Here is a 19169-nt window from a genome sequence, read left to right as displayed (position 1 = left end):
TTGCCGAAAAGAGAGAGATCCTAAGCATTCTGTCAAAACAATGTCATATTTCCAAATTCAAAAGTCCAAAATGTTCGTTTTTTTTGTTACCATTTATTACTTTAATGATTTTTCTTGAAAAAAAAGAAGAATTGACAAAACATGAATCGCTTTATAGCGATATAAAAATGAATAATGTTTTGATTCTATCAAATGGGTTAATATATTTATGTCTAACCATGCATGTGCTTTCAATTAAAAGTATCGGGCGATGAGATATTTTCAAAATCATCATTTGCCAAAATTGCTGCCACCGCTTGTGATTCAATTGCGTTTGCAATTGTCGCTTCAATTTCCGTGCTGATTTCGTTGATTTCATTGCTTATCTCGTTTGTGATCTCGTTCAACTGGTTGCAATCACTCAAGTCAGAAAAAATGGATTCCGTTTCGTTCGGCTCTTGAGTTGTTTCGATTTCAATGACCGAGTCCTCGACCATTTGATCATTTTCTTGTGTGGTATCAATTTCGATGACCGCATCATCAACCGTATCCAGCATGCTGATTTCATTTGAATCATTGGTGTGGTCTATTTCAGCATCACTTTTACCACCATCATGGTCATCGGTCATTTCTTCAGCAACCAATTCTTCGGCCATTTCAATGTCATTTTCAATGACGCTTGATGTGGATGTTATTTCCGCATGACTTTCTTCGTTCGATAAGTCCTTTTCATCGTTATCGGAACCGTTGTCAACGGATTTAGCCTCGTTTTCATTGGAATCAGCATTTTGTTGCGACGTTGTGGCTTCGGCTTCGACTTGTGGATTTTCGGGTACTTCCACCTCATTTTCAACGTTTTCAGCTTCAATGATGTCGTGAAGCTGAACGATTTCCTCGTGTTCGGCTTTATTTTCTAGATTAATCACTTCATCAACAACATTTTCGACGTCATTTTCCACATTTTCGACATCATTGTTCAAGCTTTCGACTTCGTTTTCGACAGTTTCGGCTCCATTGTTTACGCTTTCAACATCGTTTTCGACATTCCCATCGTCCGGTACTTCAATTGGTTCATTTTCGCACTGTGTCTCTTCCTGTGGCTCATCTTCTTTTTGCTCATCGACATCGTGCACTAATTCGACGCTATCGTTTGCCGGCTCATCATTTTTCTTTTCCTTTGTACCATCTGAGCATACATTTTCATTCTCCTTTTCATTTTCATTCTCCTTTTCATTGACATTGCCTTCTGCCTCACCTTCATCTTGCGATTGATCTGGAGAGTCTATTTTAGGTGGTTGCTCCACTTCTTCTTCTTTATTTTCAGTATCTTGCTCATTCACTTCTTGGCTTGCTTTCATATTCTGGAGTGCTTTTTCCATCAAATCCGGATAAACCTGTTCCACTGGTTTCAAACTGATAGTCGCCTTACTCTTCAACTTCAAGTCGTTTTCAATATTGATGCTTTCCGGTTGTTCAGTGTCTGGTGGTGTTGCAATTCCACCGGCACCTTCATTCATGCGTGACATCAATAAATCGCCGTTATCCTCTTCGTCCACATTCATACTGACTTGCAATAGTGCTGATACATCCACGTCACATTCCAAATTTTCAGTTGACGACGTAATGTCCAGCATAACACCGGGATCAACCTCTTCATGCGTTTCATTGTGGTTTGACTGTGTAATTTCGGGCATAGCGATGCGCGGCCGTGGCGTGTTTGTATTGCTTTTCGATTTACTTTTTTCGGGTGTTCGTTCATCGTCCGAGTCCAAATTGATGGTTTGATGATTTGGCTCAACGATTTCCAAATCATCTTCATCCACATCGCTGCCATATTTATCGATCACATTTCCATCTTTCAGATTTTTTGCATCGGTTTTGAAGCCAAGACGTCGCATATCTTCCATGCATTTGTCGTGCACCGACTGGAAACGCCCATTTGTGTACGTAAACAAGTACGAAAGATGAATGTATAGCTCTTTGATATCGTGCATTTTCTCCACGCCTTTGTAAGCGTTTGAGTTCATGAGTGTTTTCAATTTCCCGTCGATTTGATGACAAATCGAAATTGCATTGAAAATTTGCCGTTCCAATTGTGTGCGAGCCCGGCCAACCGGATCATTTGAGTAAATGCGTGGCTGCAATGCGTTCGGCATATTTGGGCCAGCGGTAACATTTGGATTTTGTGCCGGTGGAGCGTTTGTCATTTGTTGCCCTTGCAAAAACTGTTGGAACTGCATTTGAGCTTGTTGTAACGGCATATGATTGGCTGGTGTTGGAATCATTGGCGTTCTCGGTCCTCTTGCTCTTTGCGGTGGCATACCTTGGCTGTATGGCATCGGTACACCCGAGCTCACGGAATTTATGATCAATGGCGATGGTGCTTGTGAACGAACCGCCTGAAGATGCTGCGGTACAGGTTGTCCTAACGATTGGTTTGTACGTGGTGGTACAGATTGGTTTGCTAGTCGCGAACGCGGGCCCATCGGTGCTGTGGCTGCTGATGTTGGAACACGTTGGATTGGGTGTAAACGCGGCTGTGGTGCTGGTCCACAAATTGTTCGGTTAATCGATTGAGGTCGTGGTGGCTGATGTCGCGGCGGCGGTGGCTGTGGTGGCTGCGGCGTAGGTTGTGCCACAACGGTGCGAGTAGTTACAGGAGCGCCCGGTTGAGATGGTTGCGGTGTTATGGAATAACGTGCGGATTCATTTCGATTTATCGGCGATTGTTTCTTCACCTGTGTGTATGGAATTTATCATCATTATCTCGAATGAAAAAAAGAGATATTGAACAAAAATACATTTTGATAGACTTACATGAATAACTTTTCCGCTCGGCAAACGAATTGTACTCTGTTGCGATGCGCTATTCAAATCGATACGATAGCCATTGTAATTGTGGTAGACGGGTTGTGAAGCCGTTTGATTTGCTTGAGATCGAGCAACACGTCGTACAAACTGTTCGCGTTGATTCGATTGCGCGAATTCCGTACTGGCCGCTTGTCCACTGACCACATTTTCGATTCGCATTGAATTGGAATTATTCAATGGCTGCGACTGACTTTGAGATGTTGACGGCACTTGTGCGGTTGATGTGACACCAGTCGACGATGACACCGAATTTTCATTCGATTGTTCGCTCCCACCGTGCGTCTCTTCGTACGAATTATTTAGAAGGAATGCAAATAAATCCGGTGTACAATCGATTTCGGCTGCTTCGGTAGTTGTCGGTTTTGGTGGTGGAATTACAATGTTTGGTAATGGCACCTTGACCGGTTGCGGCAACTTACGAGGTTGTGTAGACGGTTTCTCTACCGGTGTTTTCTTTACTTGCTGCGGTGAGTTCTTTACTTGCTGCGGTGAGTTCTTCACTTGCTGCGGTGAGTTCTTCACTTGCTGCGGTAAGTTCTTCACTTGCTGCGGTGAGCTCACCTTTTTCGGTGCTGAGGGTGCCGGTGAATCTGTCACAGATTCAGACAAACTTTTATTCGTTTTTTTTGCTCGTTTTGCTGACCGTTCCGAGTCGACTGATTCAGTGCCCGAGTTCGAATTCTCGTCAATGATTGAAGAGGTTTTCTTTTTCTTCTTCTTATTCTTCGTCAACCAACTTGTGTCATCAGGATCATCTGAATCATCAGCAGTGACCGCTCTTCTTCTCTTGTTGTCACTTGATTTCTTCTTATTTCCGCAGCATTGAGATACGTCTTGGTTCATGGCATCAGTGATTTCATCTTGATCAAGCTTACTTGACATGCCGTCGATTTTCCTAAGCACGATCAAAAATGAAATTTTTAATTTCAAACATCTTTGTTTTTGGATTTCATTTGGTTTGGATTCACTTACTTCTTTTGTTTGGCAATGAAATTGACCAATGCCCAATGCTGAGCTCGTAAATGATGCAAAATCTTCGGTGCGCATGAGAAACATTTCCAGTTGTCATTGGAAGTGACATCGTTCAGGGCGACTTTAGTCAAATTTCGAAGGATGCACTTTTTGCAGAACACATACGGGCAATCCGAACAGCAGTAGACATCGCCACCTGCGAAAAATAACAAAACAATTTTGAAGGAAACAATTATGGAGGGAAAAAATGAAGAAAAAAACCATTTCAACCACTTGAGCATACCTTGGCCACACCAACGGCAATACAGTTCACTTCCATCTTCGCCTTTTTCAAATTCGCCGCTATTGTAGAATCGAAAGCATTTTACGCATTGTGTCACCCGCAAAACGGGATGCATTCGGATGATTTTTTCGGCCGATGGAGCCGTTCCAATGTGAGTGTCACAACATGTGCAATGCACTCTACGATCAGCCACCATATTAACATTGGTGTAGTTTTGTACAAAGTATTTCCGTTCCTCTGGTGTTGTTTCATCGTGGAATTCCAGCTCGAAACCTTTCAGGAAGAACGAACATTATTCAATGAAATTGCATTTTACCCATGGACAAACAATTTAGACATAATTTCAAGCATCGCATATGAACTAATAATAGAAATCGGTAGAACAACGTCTTGCGTTCATGCACTTTGATTTGTTTACATTTCGAAAGAATAAATGATTTTCATTTCAATAATCAACACGAACGAAAGCATTACGCTTACGATTGACAGTTTCGCGCTAAAAACGAAAGAAAAAAGCAAAAGTCGTACAAGCAGCGCTCACGCACGAAAAAGACTATACCGATACACACTCGAATACACGCATACATCTGTCAATTATATACAACCGTCGCCGTACAAACTATGTCTTGCTTAATGAGTATGTCAAGAAGACTGAATGCGAAAAAAAAGACTACAACAAATCGTTTATGAACAAGCCAATGAAAGTATTTTGTCGATATTTCTCACCTTCATCGTCATAATCTTTGATGTCATCCATTTTTAATAATATTTCACCACTTTAGAAATGTTTTTTCAAGCTTGAATTGAAATATTATTCGTGCTCTTGTCACACCGAACACTAACACCAAACTTTCTAAAATCACTTTTTCGGCATATCAACCAACTTTGTTGTATCCACTTATTAATTTTTATGTGCACTTTTGTTACCGTAATTATTGCAAACGATTTGAATTTATTAAAAATTAAAAACACGGCTTAGAATCTGTAGTATTGACTATGCGAAAGATCGTGGCAAAATGGACGATTATGACTCTTCTCTTTGAATGCAGTGAATGTATTATTACTTGCTCTCCGCTTCTCAGCAAACGCGCTCTCAGTGTGAGAGAGAAAAATTCCAATGAATACCGAGAGGCGGTGGACTGAGAAACTGCGGTGGCGCTGTATGTCGCTTACGAACAAAACAAATTGGGCGCATATCTCTTTGATGTTCGTTACAAAAGCATTTGCTAAATTACACTATTGGCGTCTCTGCAATCGCGTACTTTGTACTTTTCAAAGTAGTAGGAAGACTTAAGGAAATATTTTAAGCATTTTGTTTTGAGAAATTGCGTGTTAACAGTAAATTATTGCAAATCAATATGAGAAAAAATGGAAATATTTTTTTCCTGGTAATTTTCATGGATTCTTCCAAAAAATTGGAAATGATGATTTTAGATGCATAATAGCACATAACCTCAAAAAAGTTACTTTAAACAAGGGCAAAGTATTTTATGGTTTTTTAAAACATTTTAAAAGATTGTTGCAATGAATAAAACTGGTTTTTGAGTGTAATAATTGCTTTTGAGGTAGGTTTTTTCTTTTTTTTACTTGATAAAAAGCGATAAATGCCAATTTTAGACGATAGTTTTCGAACATTTTAATGGAATTTCTTCAAACATTTTTTGGCCAAAGTGTTCAATTTCATCATTTTACGTATCAATTGGCATACCAATTCGCAGAACATTGTTTTCGTTCAAGCACTTTAGTACAATTTATATACTTAACATACTTTAAGCTTAATTTTTTGTATAATTCGGCGAAATTAGGCCATTTTAATGAAATTCAATGCTTCGATTCCAGTTCAATTTTCAATCTTCATAGAATGTTTGATATTATTAATATTTTCTTTCGAAATAGAACAAAATTCTTGTAATCAAATACTCCAATAATCCTAATAAACATCTACTACTAGATGGTGCTATCGCTGCAGAAATACATTTCAATTTGAAATTTCCGTTAAAATACATTTCTGTAATAGTATGTAATATGATATTACTCCCTATACGAAATGCCTTCAAACAAATTAAATAAAAAATCGCTAATCTTAGAAGATAGTCTTATTACATAATAATCGAGAAAAAAAAAGTTTCGTGTGAAGAAGGTGCGACATTTTTGGACTAGGATACAGTGTCAGCAAACGGGCACATTGCAACGGTCTATATGGGAACCAGGAGTATTGTTGCAATTAAAACGCCACTCTCAATCGATCAAACGGAATGTCTGTAATTAATCAGTGGAAGTTAATAGAGTTTTGAATATTCTATGTAAATTATGGACGATATCACATGGAATATAGAGATAAAGTGGATACAATTGACCTACAGTTATACATAGTTAGTTAATAAAAATCTGGCCAATAGCCACAGAAAACTTTGTGTTAATTATTTGACTAAACGAGAAAAATGGCCATCCAATCCGCTGCATCTGACCTCACTGATAATAACAATTCACATAACAAGCAACTAAATGCACCAAGCTTAGAGCACGTTGTAAATGTAACGATCCTTTTAGCAATGTATTCTCCGATCAATATATCAAACATATAAATAAAATACGGTATCTTGTAGGTTATATTTCACAAGCAGCATAGATGGTATTTGTACAAATTTTGATCGTTACGAAATAATAATGAAAAATAAACTTGTTAAATGACAAATGAGGAAAAGACCATCAATTTCTTATTGATGTAATATTTTGCTAAAAATTAGATAGAATTTTTCATCATTTTCTTCTTCAAATGAACAAGATGAATTTTCCATAAAACATTTTATCAAAGCGAAACGCACAAATATTCTGTGTGAGAAAATCATATCGCAATTGAGAAACAGCTGAGCTTCATCAAGTTTCCAGCCTTACGATGTTAATCTAGGCGTTACTAGATGGCGCTGAATCAATAGCAAATTTCGGTGCATTTAGCGATCTTTGAACTTGAACTAACTAACACATTCAGTATAATGAGCGGACGTGTGTGGTGTATGCACGTGGAAACGACAAAGAAAGAAGAATAATGGAAGTCAGGTTTGGAAGCAACCGACCGATGATAAACCAATAAAACGTGTTATTTTCTCTGGCGCAAACGAAAACAGGCTCGCGGCTTCAATTTATTTTGCACGATATTTCACGAACATTATTGAGGAAACAAAACAAAAACGAAATCAAAAAGTATAATTGCGTATTTTCTTTGGCCATCAGTGCCGTGCATTGTTTCGTGTATTCACTTACGTCTGGCTTTTGATCTTTCATAAATCCATGAAAAAGCGTGTTGTTGAACCGGTCATTGCAGCGAAACGAAGAAAAGCATTGCGATTACAATAAATTGAGCAGCACCTTGATGCAATTTTATGTATAGCTTTGGCTTTCTTTGTTCTGGTTTGTTTTCGGTGTTTGCGGCTTATATATGTCAGTGATGAAGGGGTCAGTAGGTAAAGCGATAAGAGAAAATGATCGCTTATCTGGCAAAATGACTGAAATGTCAAGCAATTTATTAAACTTATAAAAACAAGTATAAATTGAATATAATCACATACATGGTTTCGATTGGAAAAATACCACTTGACACATGCACCGCTGAGTTTATTGCGAAAAAAAATCGGAATGTTCAATGAAAACAGATAGGCAATCTGTCTTGGAACAACAAATGGCTTGAAAAATAAAGAATCCGAGATTGCACATGCCGTTCAAAAGTCATTCAATGCAAATTAACACCTTGCATTCAAAATTCAGCTCTGTGCGAACTTACGTCACACACACACACACACACACACACATATATATATATATATATATACCGTGACCGTGAAACGGAACGTGACACACCGAAATCTTTCAAATCTTGAATTTTAATCACTTTTACGTACGATTATTATTAATGACAGTGTATACGTTCCTCATATCTTTATGGCTCACGTGAATGTTATCCATTTTTGCATGTATCAAGCGGCGTCTATTCTCATTCTCTCCAGCTCTGACGTTCAAATTTGAACACTCTCTGTGTACGATTAGGACTATCAAGCATTAATCGTTAGAAAAAATTTACCTGATATACGCTTCGATAAAAGAATGTGAAAAAAAAATTCGTACCTGGGGATGGTCACAAAGGCAAATTGTTACATTTAATTAATGGCTTGAATGCACGACAAATTTTTCTCAAGGTAATCCAAAGGTGACACCGGATTTGCATGCAGCGAATAAAATTTAATAACTACAAAATAATAGCGTCTTTAATTCGAGAGTTTAGTGTGCAAAATGTGTAAACAAAATCCGAGGCAGGACTTTTAATGAATTGACGTCGGTAAATGTTTCATACATGCCACCAAATGTTTGTATCAATGACGTCTATGGTCAAAATAATGATGATGACACGTTTGGTTTCAGGCAAATTTGTATGAACTTCAAGCCTCAACATTTAAGGGCGTGTCCGCTTCCACTAAGAAAAACGAAATCCAATCTTCAAAAAATCACACGATGAACCATAGGTCAGATAATTCTTTTTTTTTCAGATTGCACGAAATAGATTTGTAAAAGCATTAATTGAACACAAGTAAAAAGTAGTCAACCCGCAGGCTAAGCACCTTTACGCGCTCAATTATTGAGAAATACTTGTTATTTTTGTGTGCGTGTGAAGCAAATCTGAGAATGACGCAAACAATTATTATTTGTACATAATATCGAATTTTCAGCAAATCTTGATCACAAGTCCGTGTTGTTGCTTTATTTTGTGTGATCATCTCTCTCAGCTGGACAAAAGCAGCCAGAAACATAAACAGAAACAAAATAAAAAACCATTAACTCTTTTTCAACACTCACAGCGCACACAATGGCCAACCAGATTCAAATGGAAAAGCAAAGAACACTTGTTTATAAAAACCAGAAGAAAGAGAGAAAAAACACACACCCGGAGAATGAATATAAAAAACAACATTTTAATCTTATTGAACAGATTTCGTCTCGCACATGATGCTGATGCGATGCGATGTGACGGCTTGTGCTATTTCAAACAGCCCGTTTGTCTTATGCCTTTGAAATAATCGTATGTGTGTGTTTGTAACGAGCTAATACGGATCAAGCCCATGAAAATGGACATGGCATAAAAAAAAAACAAATAATCAACATCATGCTTCAAATTTCAATTTCTTTGACCAAAACAATGACTTGGTGTACGAATGATATGCTTCGAAGAAAGAAAAAAACACAATCGTGTATGAACATAATCAGTTGAAATGAACATAAGACCCATAGTATGAGTGTCTCATACTATAAATGTTTTGGCGGAATAAATCGTATGGAACAAATTACGATTGACTCGAGTTGGTTGAGCACAAAGTGTGTGCGAACAGTGTTGTAAATTGCGAGCAGTGGTGTTGAGAAAAGTGTAAAATTAACTCGATATAAACAAAAAGTGTTATTGTTTGTTCAATTAAAAGAGAGTATCGTTTTTTATCTTCATATTTTTATGGATGAAACTTAGCAATAAAGTGGATGAACGATGCCACATGCCCTGTGTGTTGTTGACAAAACGTTCGACTGAAATATCGTTATCCAAGCCGAAGTCAGAGTCAATTGCAATGTGCAACTTCTGTTTTATTTTTCTCTGTCGTGACGTAATCACATATATATATATATATATATGTATCTGCCTCTGCACCACAAAAATTTTTTTTTATAAAACCCATTGTTTCTACATATTATTGTATATCACATATATATATATGCAGATATCCATATTTTTTCCTTCATTTATTTCGCAGATGATGCTGTGCACATCAAGCGACTGAGAGAGAGCAAATTGTATGCAATTCAATGCGAGCGTGTACCTAAAGGTATTATTTATACGATTTTCCTGCGTTTAAGTATGTGTGTTATATTCATCTACAACAAATTCTCACAGAGTCATTCCGCTATTTGTTTAGCGTTTGCACACTTTGGCATATACATCGTGTGTAAGTGAGCTGATATATTATTGCAAGTCGTCATCAGCCACAATGAACAAAAAATATATCTACAAACGCTTGTTGTGTTCCCATGCTTTGTATCTATCGCTATTGTTTTCCTCATTTCACATATGAACACCGCACCGCACCGCACAAAATATTATTTATTATCTGTTTGCAGTAGAAAAATAATACGTGTGTTTGAGCCAACCGTTTCAAATATTTCAGAGATTTATCTGGTCTTGATAATTATGCAACATTCTTTCGTCGAACAAAAGTTCCGATCCATGGTGTCGATCTGGTACATGTCAAAATAACACATTATGAATTCATTTCGGATGCGAATTTTTTTTCGTTTGTTTGTTGTTGTCTTTATGAAAAACGATCGCGCCGGGGATCATCTGACGGCGAAGGCCATGTGATAAAAACTCTAATTAAAACAAATATTCCTTCCTCGTCGTCGTCGTTGTTTGCATGGGAACAGTGAATTGTTTGTTAAGATGGAATTGTTAGGAGCTCCGTTGGTTTGTTTTTTTTTTTCGTCCATTCTTGTGAACGATGATAAAAGGTGAATGGTGGACTGTTGTGCACAAGGTGGATTGTGGCCCTTCTTCTTACGTTGACCTTAATTATTATACATGCCGTTGTCATGACCTGCCAATATAATGAATTTTGATAGATTACATTATAAACAAACGCCATACATCTACTTTTCAGCACATTAGTTTAGAAACTTTTTGCTTAAGCTTCACTCACCCAATTGCCACATACACAATTTTCAGACCGATTTTTCATCTTCAATTTAAGAAGAAAAAAAAAATTCATAGCAAATTTTAATGTGCAGTGTACACAGTGTCTAATGTGCACACCATTATTTTAAGCCAGCGAGTTCTCTCTCTCTCTCTCTCTCTCGCTTTGCAATGAAGATGATGAAACGTGACACATGAATAGTCAATTCAAAACTGAGAGCCGATGATTAAATCTGTCGGTCGATGTGCATATTTTGTAATTGTTGCTCGGCTTGACTTTGCACACGAAAATGATGACAGTGACAAGATGTGTTTTTCCTCATCATCAACAAACACACTTTATTGTTTTAATGTGTTCAGACTGTGTGTGCGAGAGAGAGAGAGAGAAGCGAAACGAGCCTCTATACAAAACGGTTTCTTTTGTTTTAAGCAATATTGCATCATTATTCATTGATGGAAAAAAGCAGTACAGTCGTCTCGCCTGAACAGTACTTTAGCAACGACGCACAAAAAAAAGTGTATGATATTCTTGTTTTGAAGATCATAAACTGTGTTGTTGGGGTCTAGGTTTGGCCTGAGAACTATTTTATGACACCGTAAATATTACGGAAGTGAATGCGACACGCTGAAAAACGACCTACGAACACTTCGTTTTGGGAAAATAATCGTCTTCCGTCTCGACGACAAATTATGGCTGGAAATAATTTTGGGGAATTTTTTTTCCTTCTAGGTAGTGATTAAGTGACATAACTAAGATAACAAATGTCTTTGCCATTAGGTTATCAGTTTCGTAGTCTCTCGTTATCATTCTTTCACCAAAAAAATTGTATGCGAGCGCTAATTCCGTACCCAGTGTGACGGAGCGCAAATTACGGCAAAACCATTTAAACGTAAAGCAAAACTTTTTGGCATCGAGAAATCGCTGAACATTTCGTTGAGATTGAAAAAGAAAAACTGCACACTCGGTTCAAATTAATTATATGACAGGTGTGTCTCGTGTGTTCGGTAAATCAACGTTTTCGGTTTGTAATGTATTCAATGTGTTCGTTGACCACAAGCAGCAAATTCATGATTTTGTAAATGCGAGAGGAGGAGGTACGATGACACTCGATAAACGTTGAACTCTTCGACGACGAAAACGACAATCATAAAATTCGTTAAATGTTTAACCAAAAAAATCGGTCGAACATATCACCGTTTTTCCTTTCCGTTGCCACATTACATTGCACATATGTGCGCACGGTTCATAACATATGCTTGCGGCGAAAATAACATGTTTCTGTTGAAGTTTCATCTCATTTCTGCATGAGTTTGGTTTTTTTTTATCCTTCTTCGTTTTCATATATCCAATTTGTTTTGGTGAAGTACAGATGAAAAATGTGCATGCAATCATTTACTCCGTCGGAGTAATTATAAAATTATCTTTGCATCGTTTTTGTACGGATTCGAAATGATATAAGTTGAATTAGATATGAAATGACACATAAAAAAAGAATAAATTTTTTTTGTGTTCAATAAAAACTTTCCATTTTCATATGTGCGTATCGAAGTGTCTGGGTATTGCGATTCTGTGTGTTGGACTGGATGATTGAAAACGGAGACAAAACGGCGGTTTTCTTTTGATTTCATGACACATTAAGCACAATTTGAAATAGAAGAAAAGCAGCAACTGAATTTTTTTAAATATCAGCTTCGAAGCGGTTTCAAATGCAAGCCCAAACTTCTCTGTCAGCTGCAAGCTCGAAGCGTCATGTGTAGCGTAAACAAACTCAAGCGGCATACGGAGGGCGCGAAGCAAAAGACGATACTTGTTCAGGTTTACTTGCCGCATAAGCGTCCAACGAATTTGAAGCGTGCGGTTTACGGTGTGTCGGCTCCGTTTAGTTCATTCTCAGTACGAGCGTTGCCGAGTACAGTTGATTTGTTCCTCCTCACATGTGCTTATTGTGTTAAAGAAATACCAAATTTTTTGTTTTGTTTACGTCTCCATTGCGCGAAATAAATAAATCGTTTTGAGTGACACTGGAATATGTGATTCGCCTCCTCATCTCGCTGTTATCAACGATTGAACGCCGAGTGTGTGTGCTCAGAATTTGACGACATTCATTCTGTCGAAAGCGTGTATAAAAACAGAGATATTTACCACGTTCGCGTGTGAAGCAAGTGAAAACAATTTTTTTTAAATTTCTGTTGTGTTTATGAAATTTTTGCATACATACACATACACCACCCAAGAAAAAAAGGCCCACAAACGAAAATAAAGCAAAACCATTAACTTGAGTAAAAAAAAACAAGTAAAGTGTTTTAGCGAAGAAATTTGCGGTAGAAAAGTGTTGGTGGGAAAAGTGTGGAAGGAGAAAATTTGTGTGTTTTTTTTTGGAAATTTTACCAACAAAGTAATTAAATTTCTAAACAATAAAAACAACAACGTGCAGAAGAGAAAGAAAATTTAGTAATCGGAACAAATTGGTCGGGCCCTTAAAGTGTGTCAGTGTGAGAATTTATTTTTGTGTGTAATCAGGCATTTGAGCAATTTAGCACGGCAAAATTTCCGCTTTCCATTTCAACGAAAAACTTCATTTTTGTAATCGACGTTATTTACGGCAAGGTAAGCATTAGGAAAATAATTGTTTATATTAATTGAAGTAAATCTGAAGTGGGATGTAAAACGAAGCTTCTGGAAATTAGGATGTGTTGTTATAGTTCATGTAATGGGACCGCATGAAGTGAAAAGCGTTCGCTCTACGGTTCAAAGTAATTCAACGGAACATCTCCAAATATATTTTGTGTATATGGCCTGAAAATGACAAATTCAGTGTTTGTTTTTATTGTTTGGAGCATAATAATTGTCGCTTTTGATTCGTTGATACACCGAATCTTTTCTCTCTCGCATGCATAAGCTTGCACGCTTGCTCTAGCTATCCTGCAAAATACGCATGGACACTCATGAAAGACGAATCCGTTTTATCACTGGGACTGTATCGCAGTGCCACATATATATATAAATAAACGCATGTTATTGTGTCGAAAAATGTTTTCCACTGATTTTCGCTTCGTTCGTTTGCTCTCCTCTCGAAGTATGTAGTAAATGGGGAGCGTTTGGGCGCGTTTTGCGAGGTACTATACACAGAATGTATTGCTGTGAGAGTAATTCGATTAGATTGTGACGTTACACACATTTTCCCGGGGAAACAGTTTCTCTCTCTCTCTCTCTCTCTCTCTCTCTCCCTCCCTCTATCAACCTCAACCCCACAAGCTCTCTGTTTTGTCAGCTTCAAGAATGGATAACAATACCCAAAGTAACACAGCCGTCACACAATGTCCATTGTGCACAAGCTGGTTGTCGTGACGATGTGGTGTGAATATGGCGTTGATTTGTTTGCAAGACCCATCGAGAGAGAGCGAGAGACTGTGCTGGAAAAAAGTTGACACATTTCGATCAATATTTTCTTTCTTCAATCTCAGGTCATGTAGTATTTTAGTACATGCGATATATTTTAAACTTGAACTGATCCAAAAATAGATATGATGAGCAAACTCTTCGCCGGTCCATTGATAAATTGCATACGCCAACGGTGTAAAAATCACATACATCAATTGGGCTTCATGAAATCTCACCGTATACTGAGCTACTTCTGCATTATTATGCTCATATTCAATCACTGTCATTGCACACAGTCGGAGCTCTTTGCAGAAAATTAAGAGAATATTTTAAACGCAGCATGCGGCTACCTATGATTTTGACAGCTAGAACTTGGATTGTATCACGATAACAGTGTGAAATGGCTTATTAGTCACTTTTTTTCATCGTATCTTAACAGCACCGTATGAAAAAGTTATTCCTGACTCAATAAAAAAAAATAATAAAACGAACAAGAGAAACTGAAGCACTTTTTCAAAACAATTAGAATAAACACGGAATTGGAGCAACTCTTCACTGACGAGAGCGAATTCCGCTGAAATTGAAAACAATTACTCTATTGAAAATTTGTTCTGTTTATTGTTTTACTGCCAGAACCGGTGAGGCATGATACCCAATGCTTGCAAATTGCCGCTTACAAGTACTTTTTTTTATTCAATTTTCAACCGATCCCCCCGGAGAATTTATGCAAAAAATATTCAAGCATGAACAAAAAGTGAAACAAAAGCCGCATCGTGCACTGAAGTTCAAGTCGAATAATTTTGAAATTGAGCGGAAAGTACACGCAGTTGATGCACAGCGGTTTTGTCTGTTTACTTTAGTGAAAAATTCAATTTTTGAACAAAGTTGAAAAAGTGCCAGATCTTATGTGCGTCCTGCTTTGAACCGGTGAGATAGTCTGTATGTGTGAATTCATAACGAGAGGAAAATTAACAAAAATCCAACGTTGAATGCTTTGAATAATGCATTAATTCGTGCTAACTATAACGAACAGCAGTAGCAGCAGCAAAATTCACGCGATTCTACTAATTTCGAAAGAACGCAAAAAATATATCAGTAATTAACATTGAACTCGGTTCTCTTTCTGCACTTGCAGCCAGGCTGCTGTGTGTTTTCAATGATGTGTGTATTTATTTCGCTAACAAGAACAACAAATTTAAACTTGATATTGAAATGAACAGCGTGAATAATTAACTCCCGTCCGGTTGCCCATTTTTTTTCGTTCATTTTGTCTGTGTTCGACTGTCTTGAGATTAGAAGGTGTTTTGCTTAATTCAACTCGTTTTATTTGTTTTCCCAATGTTCGCCAATCGGTGTGATAATGATGACAAATTTTTTGAATTTCAATACAAACAAAGAGAAAAAAATATTTTTTTCTCCAGAAAATAAAGTTTATAGAATTGTTTCAATGAATGTTGTGAAAAAATTTCGATGAAAAAGCCGACTAAAATTCTGCGTCACATTCAAAACTACATAAACCGGACGAGCGTTGAGATATACTTTGCAGAAAGTTATTTTGCCTGAAATAATGTAAACTAATGTTCGCATTTACTGATATAAACAAGCCAAATATGCGAGATTTCAGCTCGGGCAGCTCTCTAGGTTATTTTTGCATCGCTGATTCAACATGAATTTGCTATCGTATTAGGGCAAACTTTAATCGGCTCCAAAAACTGCCTACTTTTAGATAAACACTGAATCAAATGACGCCGAGATATAGCGCCGAGAGTGACACTTTCGGTTTGTTGCCGCCTCAATTCAAATTACTCAACAACAAAATTGGTTCGGACGGAATTTTTTTGGCTGACACGTGCTGAAAATTGCTCTGCTTCGACCCATAATCAATAAAAAGCTTATGAGTTAATTACGTTTGAATGGATTTCAAAGCATTTCCAATCAAACGCATTGACAACAGCAAACAATAAGAACAAACAGACACAGAGAAAATTGAAAGCCAAATAATGTTCTGCTTTAAAACGAGCGCCTTTCAAAATTGATGATATCGAATTGCATAGAGTTGCTGTTGAGCCTTGTGTCAACATAAAAGTCAATAAATTTTAATTAGCTCTGGGCTAAAGTATCGACTGACTCACAAACAGAAACACACACACACACACACTTCACTTCGATGGTATTAGTCAAGCAATAAAGTGCGATATCATTTCAACGGAGGATGTTATGAGTCATGCAATACCAATTATTTATGAAGAAATAAAAAAACAACTAAATAAAGACAAGAAACGCAATGTACTATCATTAACTGATAATGTGCGAACGACACACAATTCATAACACAAACATCAGTATGTAGAGATATCAGTGGGATATTAATGCACCAAATGTCACTGCACACATACTCGACGGGTGTTGAAATCAAGAAAAGAACTCGCTCATTTTTATCTGCTTTGTTTCGGTTAACAGACACACACAAAAATATCACTCACAAAAGGTCATTGTTCGTCCAATGTGAAATTTCGTTAAGTATGAAATGAAAGAAGAAGAAAAAAATATGCAAAACAAGATATAAAAACAATTACATAAACACACAAAATTATGAAGCGAAAATTTCACTTCGCTTTAAACAACCAAAACGAAAGAAAAAAATCAACGCCACGTAGTCTCTGCCACCCAATTTCCAATCGTATGATTCGCATTCCATTCAAAAACTTTCTGAACTATCATGATGATGCATCGTTATCAAAAAAAAATCATCTTGAAATAAAAATCTTACCGTAGTCTTATCGCTTGATTGAATTCCAAACATCTATTTTCGCCAATCGAAATTCGAGCAGACGTTTGTTTAAAAATGGAATTCAATTAAAACATTTTCACCGTGCAAAATTATGTGAATTTCAGTATAAAACCATATGGGAGCCGTTAACGGTATCAAATAGCCGCCGGGCTATTAACATCATAAATATTTAATTTTAGTTTCGACATGCTTTCAATCGATACCGATAACTAGCATGAACAATGCGTTAATTGCAAATACTTGAAGTGAAATAAAAACAAGAGACAAAAATCATTTATAAATTCCGATTTATCTTTATATTGAACTTCGTTACAGCCACGGGCTTGTGATACACAATTGAAATCTCAAACTAGTTGTGTTGACGAAATTTCGATCATTGAACCCGAATTACATTACGGAATATGTATTTTTCCCTTTGGAAAAGAAAGCAAAGCGATAGAAAAAAGTGGACAAAGCATCGATCATTACGTCGTTTATCGTTCAATTAGAAGACGATAAAGAGAGAAAGGGGGAGAGATCGATAGAAAAATACTACAATGAACGTAAGAAAAATGAATAATGGCAATTAAACGACGCGCATTCTCAGTATGATCTATTAGATGAATATTCATTGAATGCAATTGAAATCGTTAATAGCTTTTTCCGTTGTAGAAAAAGCCAATGGTGATCTGTATTTTCTTCTCTGTTTCTCTCTGTGTGTCTCTCTCTCTTTCTCGAATAAAAAAGAGTTATGAATGAAACGGTTTCTTTGCGATCACAACAAGCCAGTTGTCATCACATCATATCGAATACAATAGGCATTCGAATGACGATTAGATTGAAATCGGCAATTCATAGCGGTCACCATTTGAAACGGTCACCATTCCACCGATGACTCACCTCAAATGATTTTTACTGGCTGTGAGATTTGAGACGGCCGAACCGAAATTTTTTTTTTGCCAATTTTACGACTGGTTTCTTTTTAATTCTCTTGTGAGAAATAATAAATTGATTTTCTTTGTTCCCACATTTCACACAGACACACATAACGCCATATCGTCGTCGTCATTGTTGTTGTTAGTTCTGCCCTTGGCATTCTTTTTTTACATTCCGTTCTTAATTTTTGTTCCGAATCTCCCATGCAAATGTTCTTGCTGCTTGAAAACCGGCACGTTTCACTGACCGGTGCTTCAGCAGCGCCCGCGAACGAAACTAATTTGAATCACAAAACACACATTGAATAATGAAAACCACCGTTGTTCCCCAAGCATCGAAAGAGTGATGCTTCAATTATTTCACAGTGCTATTAAAATTCACCGATTCAACACCGAATCGAACATTTGTCTTTTTCTCGTTGTTTTGGTTACGTAAATAAGACTTAGTCACGACACAGTCTCGTTTGCCACAGTTTAGTGAAGGGCATCGAACAGACAATTTATTCAGCCCAAACATTTGGAACACAGAAAAGAGCGGTTGACATTTTCGGTTTTTGTTTTGAGTCTCTGAATTCAAAATGTGCTAGAAACAAACAAAAAACAGCCAATCAAAGTATCTGTTCAAACGATGTTACGATTAGTTGCAATAGCACGGTTTCTTTTTCTCGCTCGCTTGTCAAGCGTATTACGTAAAATGATTTAAACGAACACGATCAGAGAATATCTGTGTGAACCGAGTTTCCTGTATCCAATTTCAAATGAGAATCGATTGGTGTGAGCATGAGCACCATCTAAACGGTGGTGATGATGGCAGTAGTGGCAATGGTGGCCGCACACATATATTCGAAATTAGTTCAATTGAGCAAAATATGACTCAAATTGTGTATAAATTTCCAACTGAACTAAATTCGAACGCATGCACAAAATAGAATTGAATTTCAAATTAGAAGTCATAATTAATTTTCCATTCGACTTCATGATAGCCTCCGACGAACTTGGACCATTATAAATTCCGAAATTCCGGCGGTTTCGGATAAATGCCACAATTTTAACTATGAATGCGACTGAAAGTGTGCGAGAGAGATGCGCTTCGTTTTCGTATCGATGTTAAGGGAATATGACAATGGCATGTAGTAGTTGCACAGTGCAATTTAAATGCAAATATTCATCGGCTTGATTCTCAAAAGACCACTTAAATCAGCATAATATAGAGATTGTACAGCATCGTCATAGTATCATCATTATACCAGCTGCAGTGC

At 37.2% G+C, this 19169-nt stretch overlaps 2 protein-coding genes across 3 annotated transcripts in view; one reads left to right on the top strand and one right to left on the bottom strand.

The window, feature by feature from the left end:
* Positions 1–77: 77 nt before the first annotated feature.
* On the bottom strand, positions 78–5323 carry LOC129566957 (uncharacterized). The gene is made up of 5 exons (XM_055443370.1): positions 4832–5323; positions 4106–4378; positions 3823–4018; positions 2797–3745; positions 78–2717 (listed from the first exon to the last, which is right to left on the bottom strand). The coding sequence occupies exons 1-5, from the start codon at positions 4860–4862 to the stop codon at positions 231–233; spliced, it is 3936 nt and encodes a 1311-aa protein (XP_055299345.1). The 5' UTR covers positions 4863–5323; the 3' UTR covers positions 78–230.
* Positions 5324–11736: 6413 nt separating this feature from the next.
* The window catches only part of LOC129566955 (uncharacterized), a 30501-nt gene continuing 23068 nt past the window's right edge, over positions 11737–19169 (top strand). The window contains exon 1 of one of the 2 annotated variants that reach the window (XM_055443368.1): positions 11737–13431. The gene's annotated coding sequence lies outside the window, so the exon portion shown is untranslated. The remainder of the gene's footprint in view (positions 13432–19169) is intronic. The other variant, XM_055443367.1, reaches the window with a different exon arrangement.

This window comes from Sitodiplosis mosellana, unplaced genomic scaffold, assembly GCF_009176505.1.
Source record: "Sitodiplosis mosellana isolate CC-2019 unplaced genomic scaffold, AAFC_SMos_1.0 Smas_scaffold_5, whole genome shotgun sequence".
Taxonomy (NCBI): domain Eukaryota; kingdom Metazoa; phylum Arthropoda; class Insecta; order Diptera; family Cecidomyiidae; genus Sitodiplosis; species Sitodiplosis mosellana.
The sequence above is the reverse complement of the archived record's forward strand: the minus strand, read 5'-3'. Positions and strand labels throughout refer to the sequence as shown.

What these genes read in the sequence shown, in the direction of transcription:
- LOC129566957 (XM_055443370.1), bottom strand. Translation starts at nt 4,862, where the DNA reads ATGGATGACATCAAAGATTATGACGATGAAG. An exon ending in CAAAGATTATGACGATGAAG is followed by an intron (nt 4,379 to 4,831) that starts GTGAGAAATATC and finishes TCTTCCTGAAAG; the next exon opens with GTTTCGAGCTGGAATTCCAC. An exon ending in CGAGCGGAAAAGTTATTCAT is followed by an intron (nt 2,718 to 2,796) that starts GTAAGTCTATCA and finishes CCATACACACAG; the next exon opens with GTGAAGAAACAATCGCCGAT.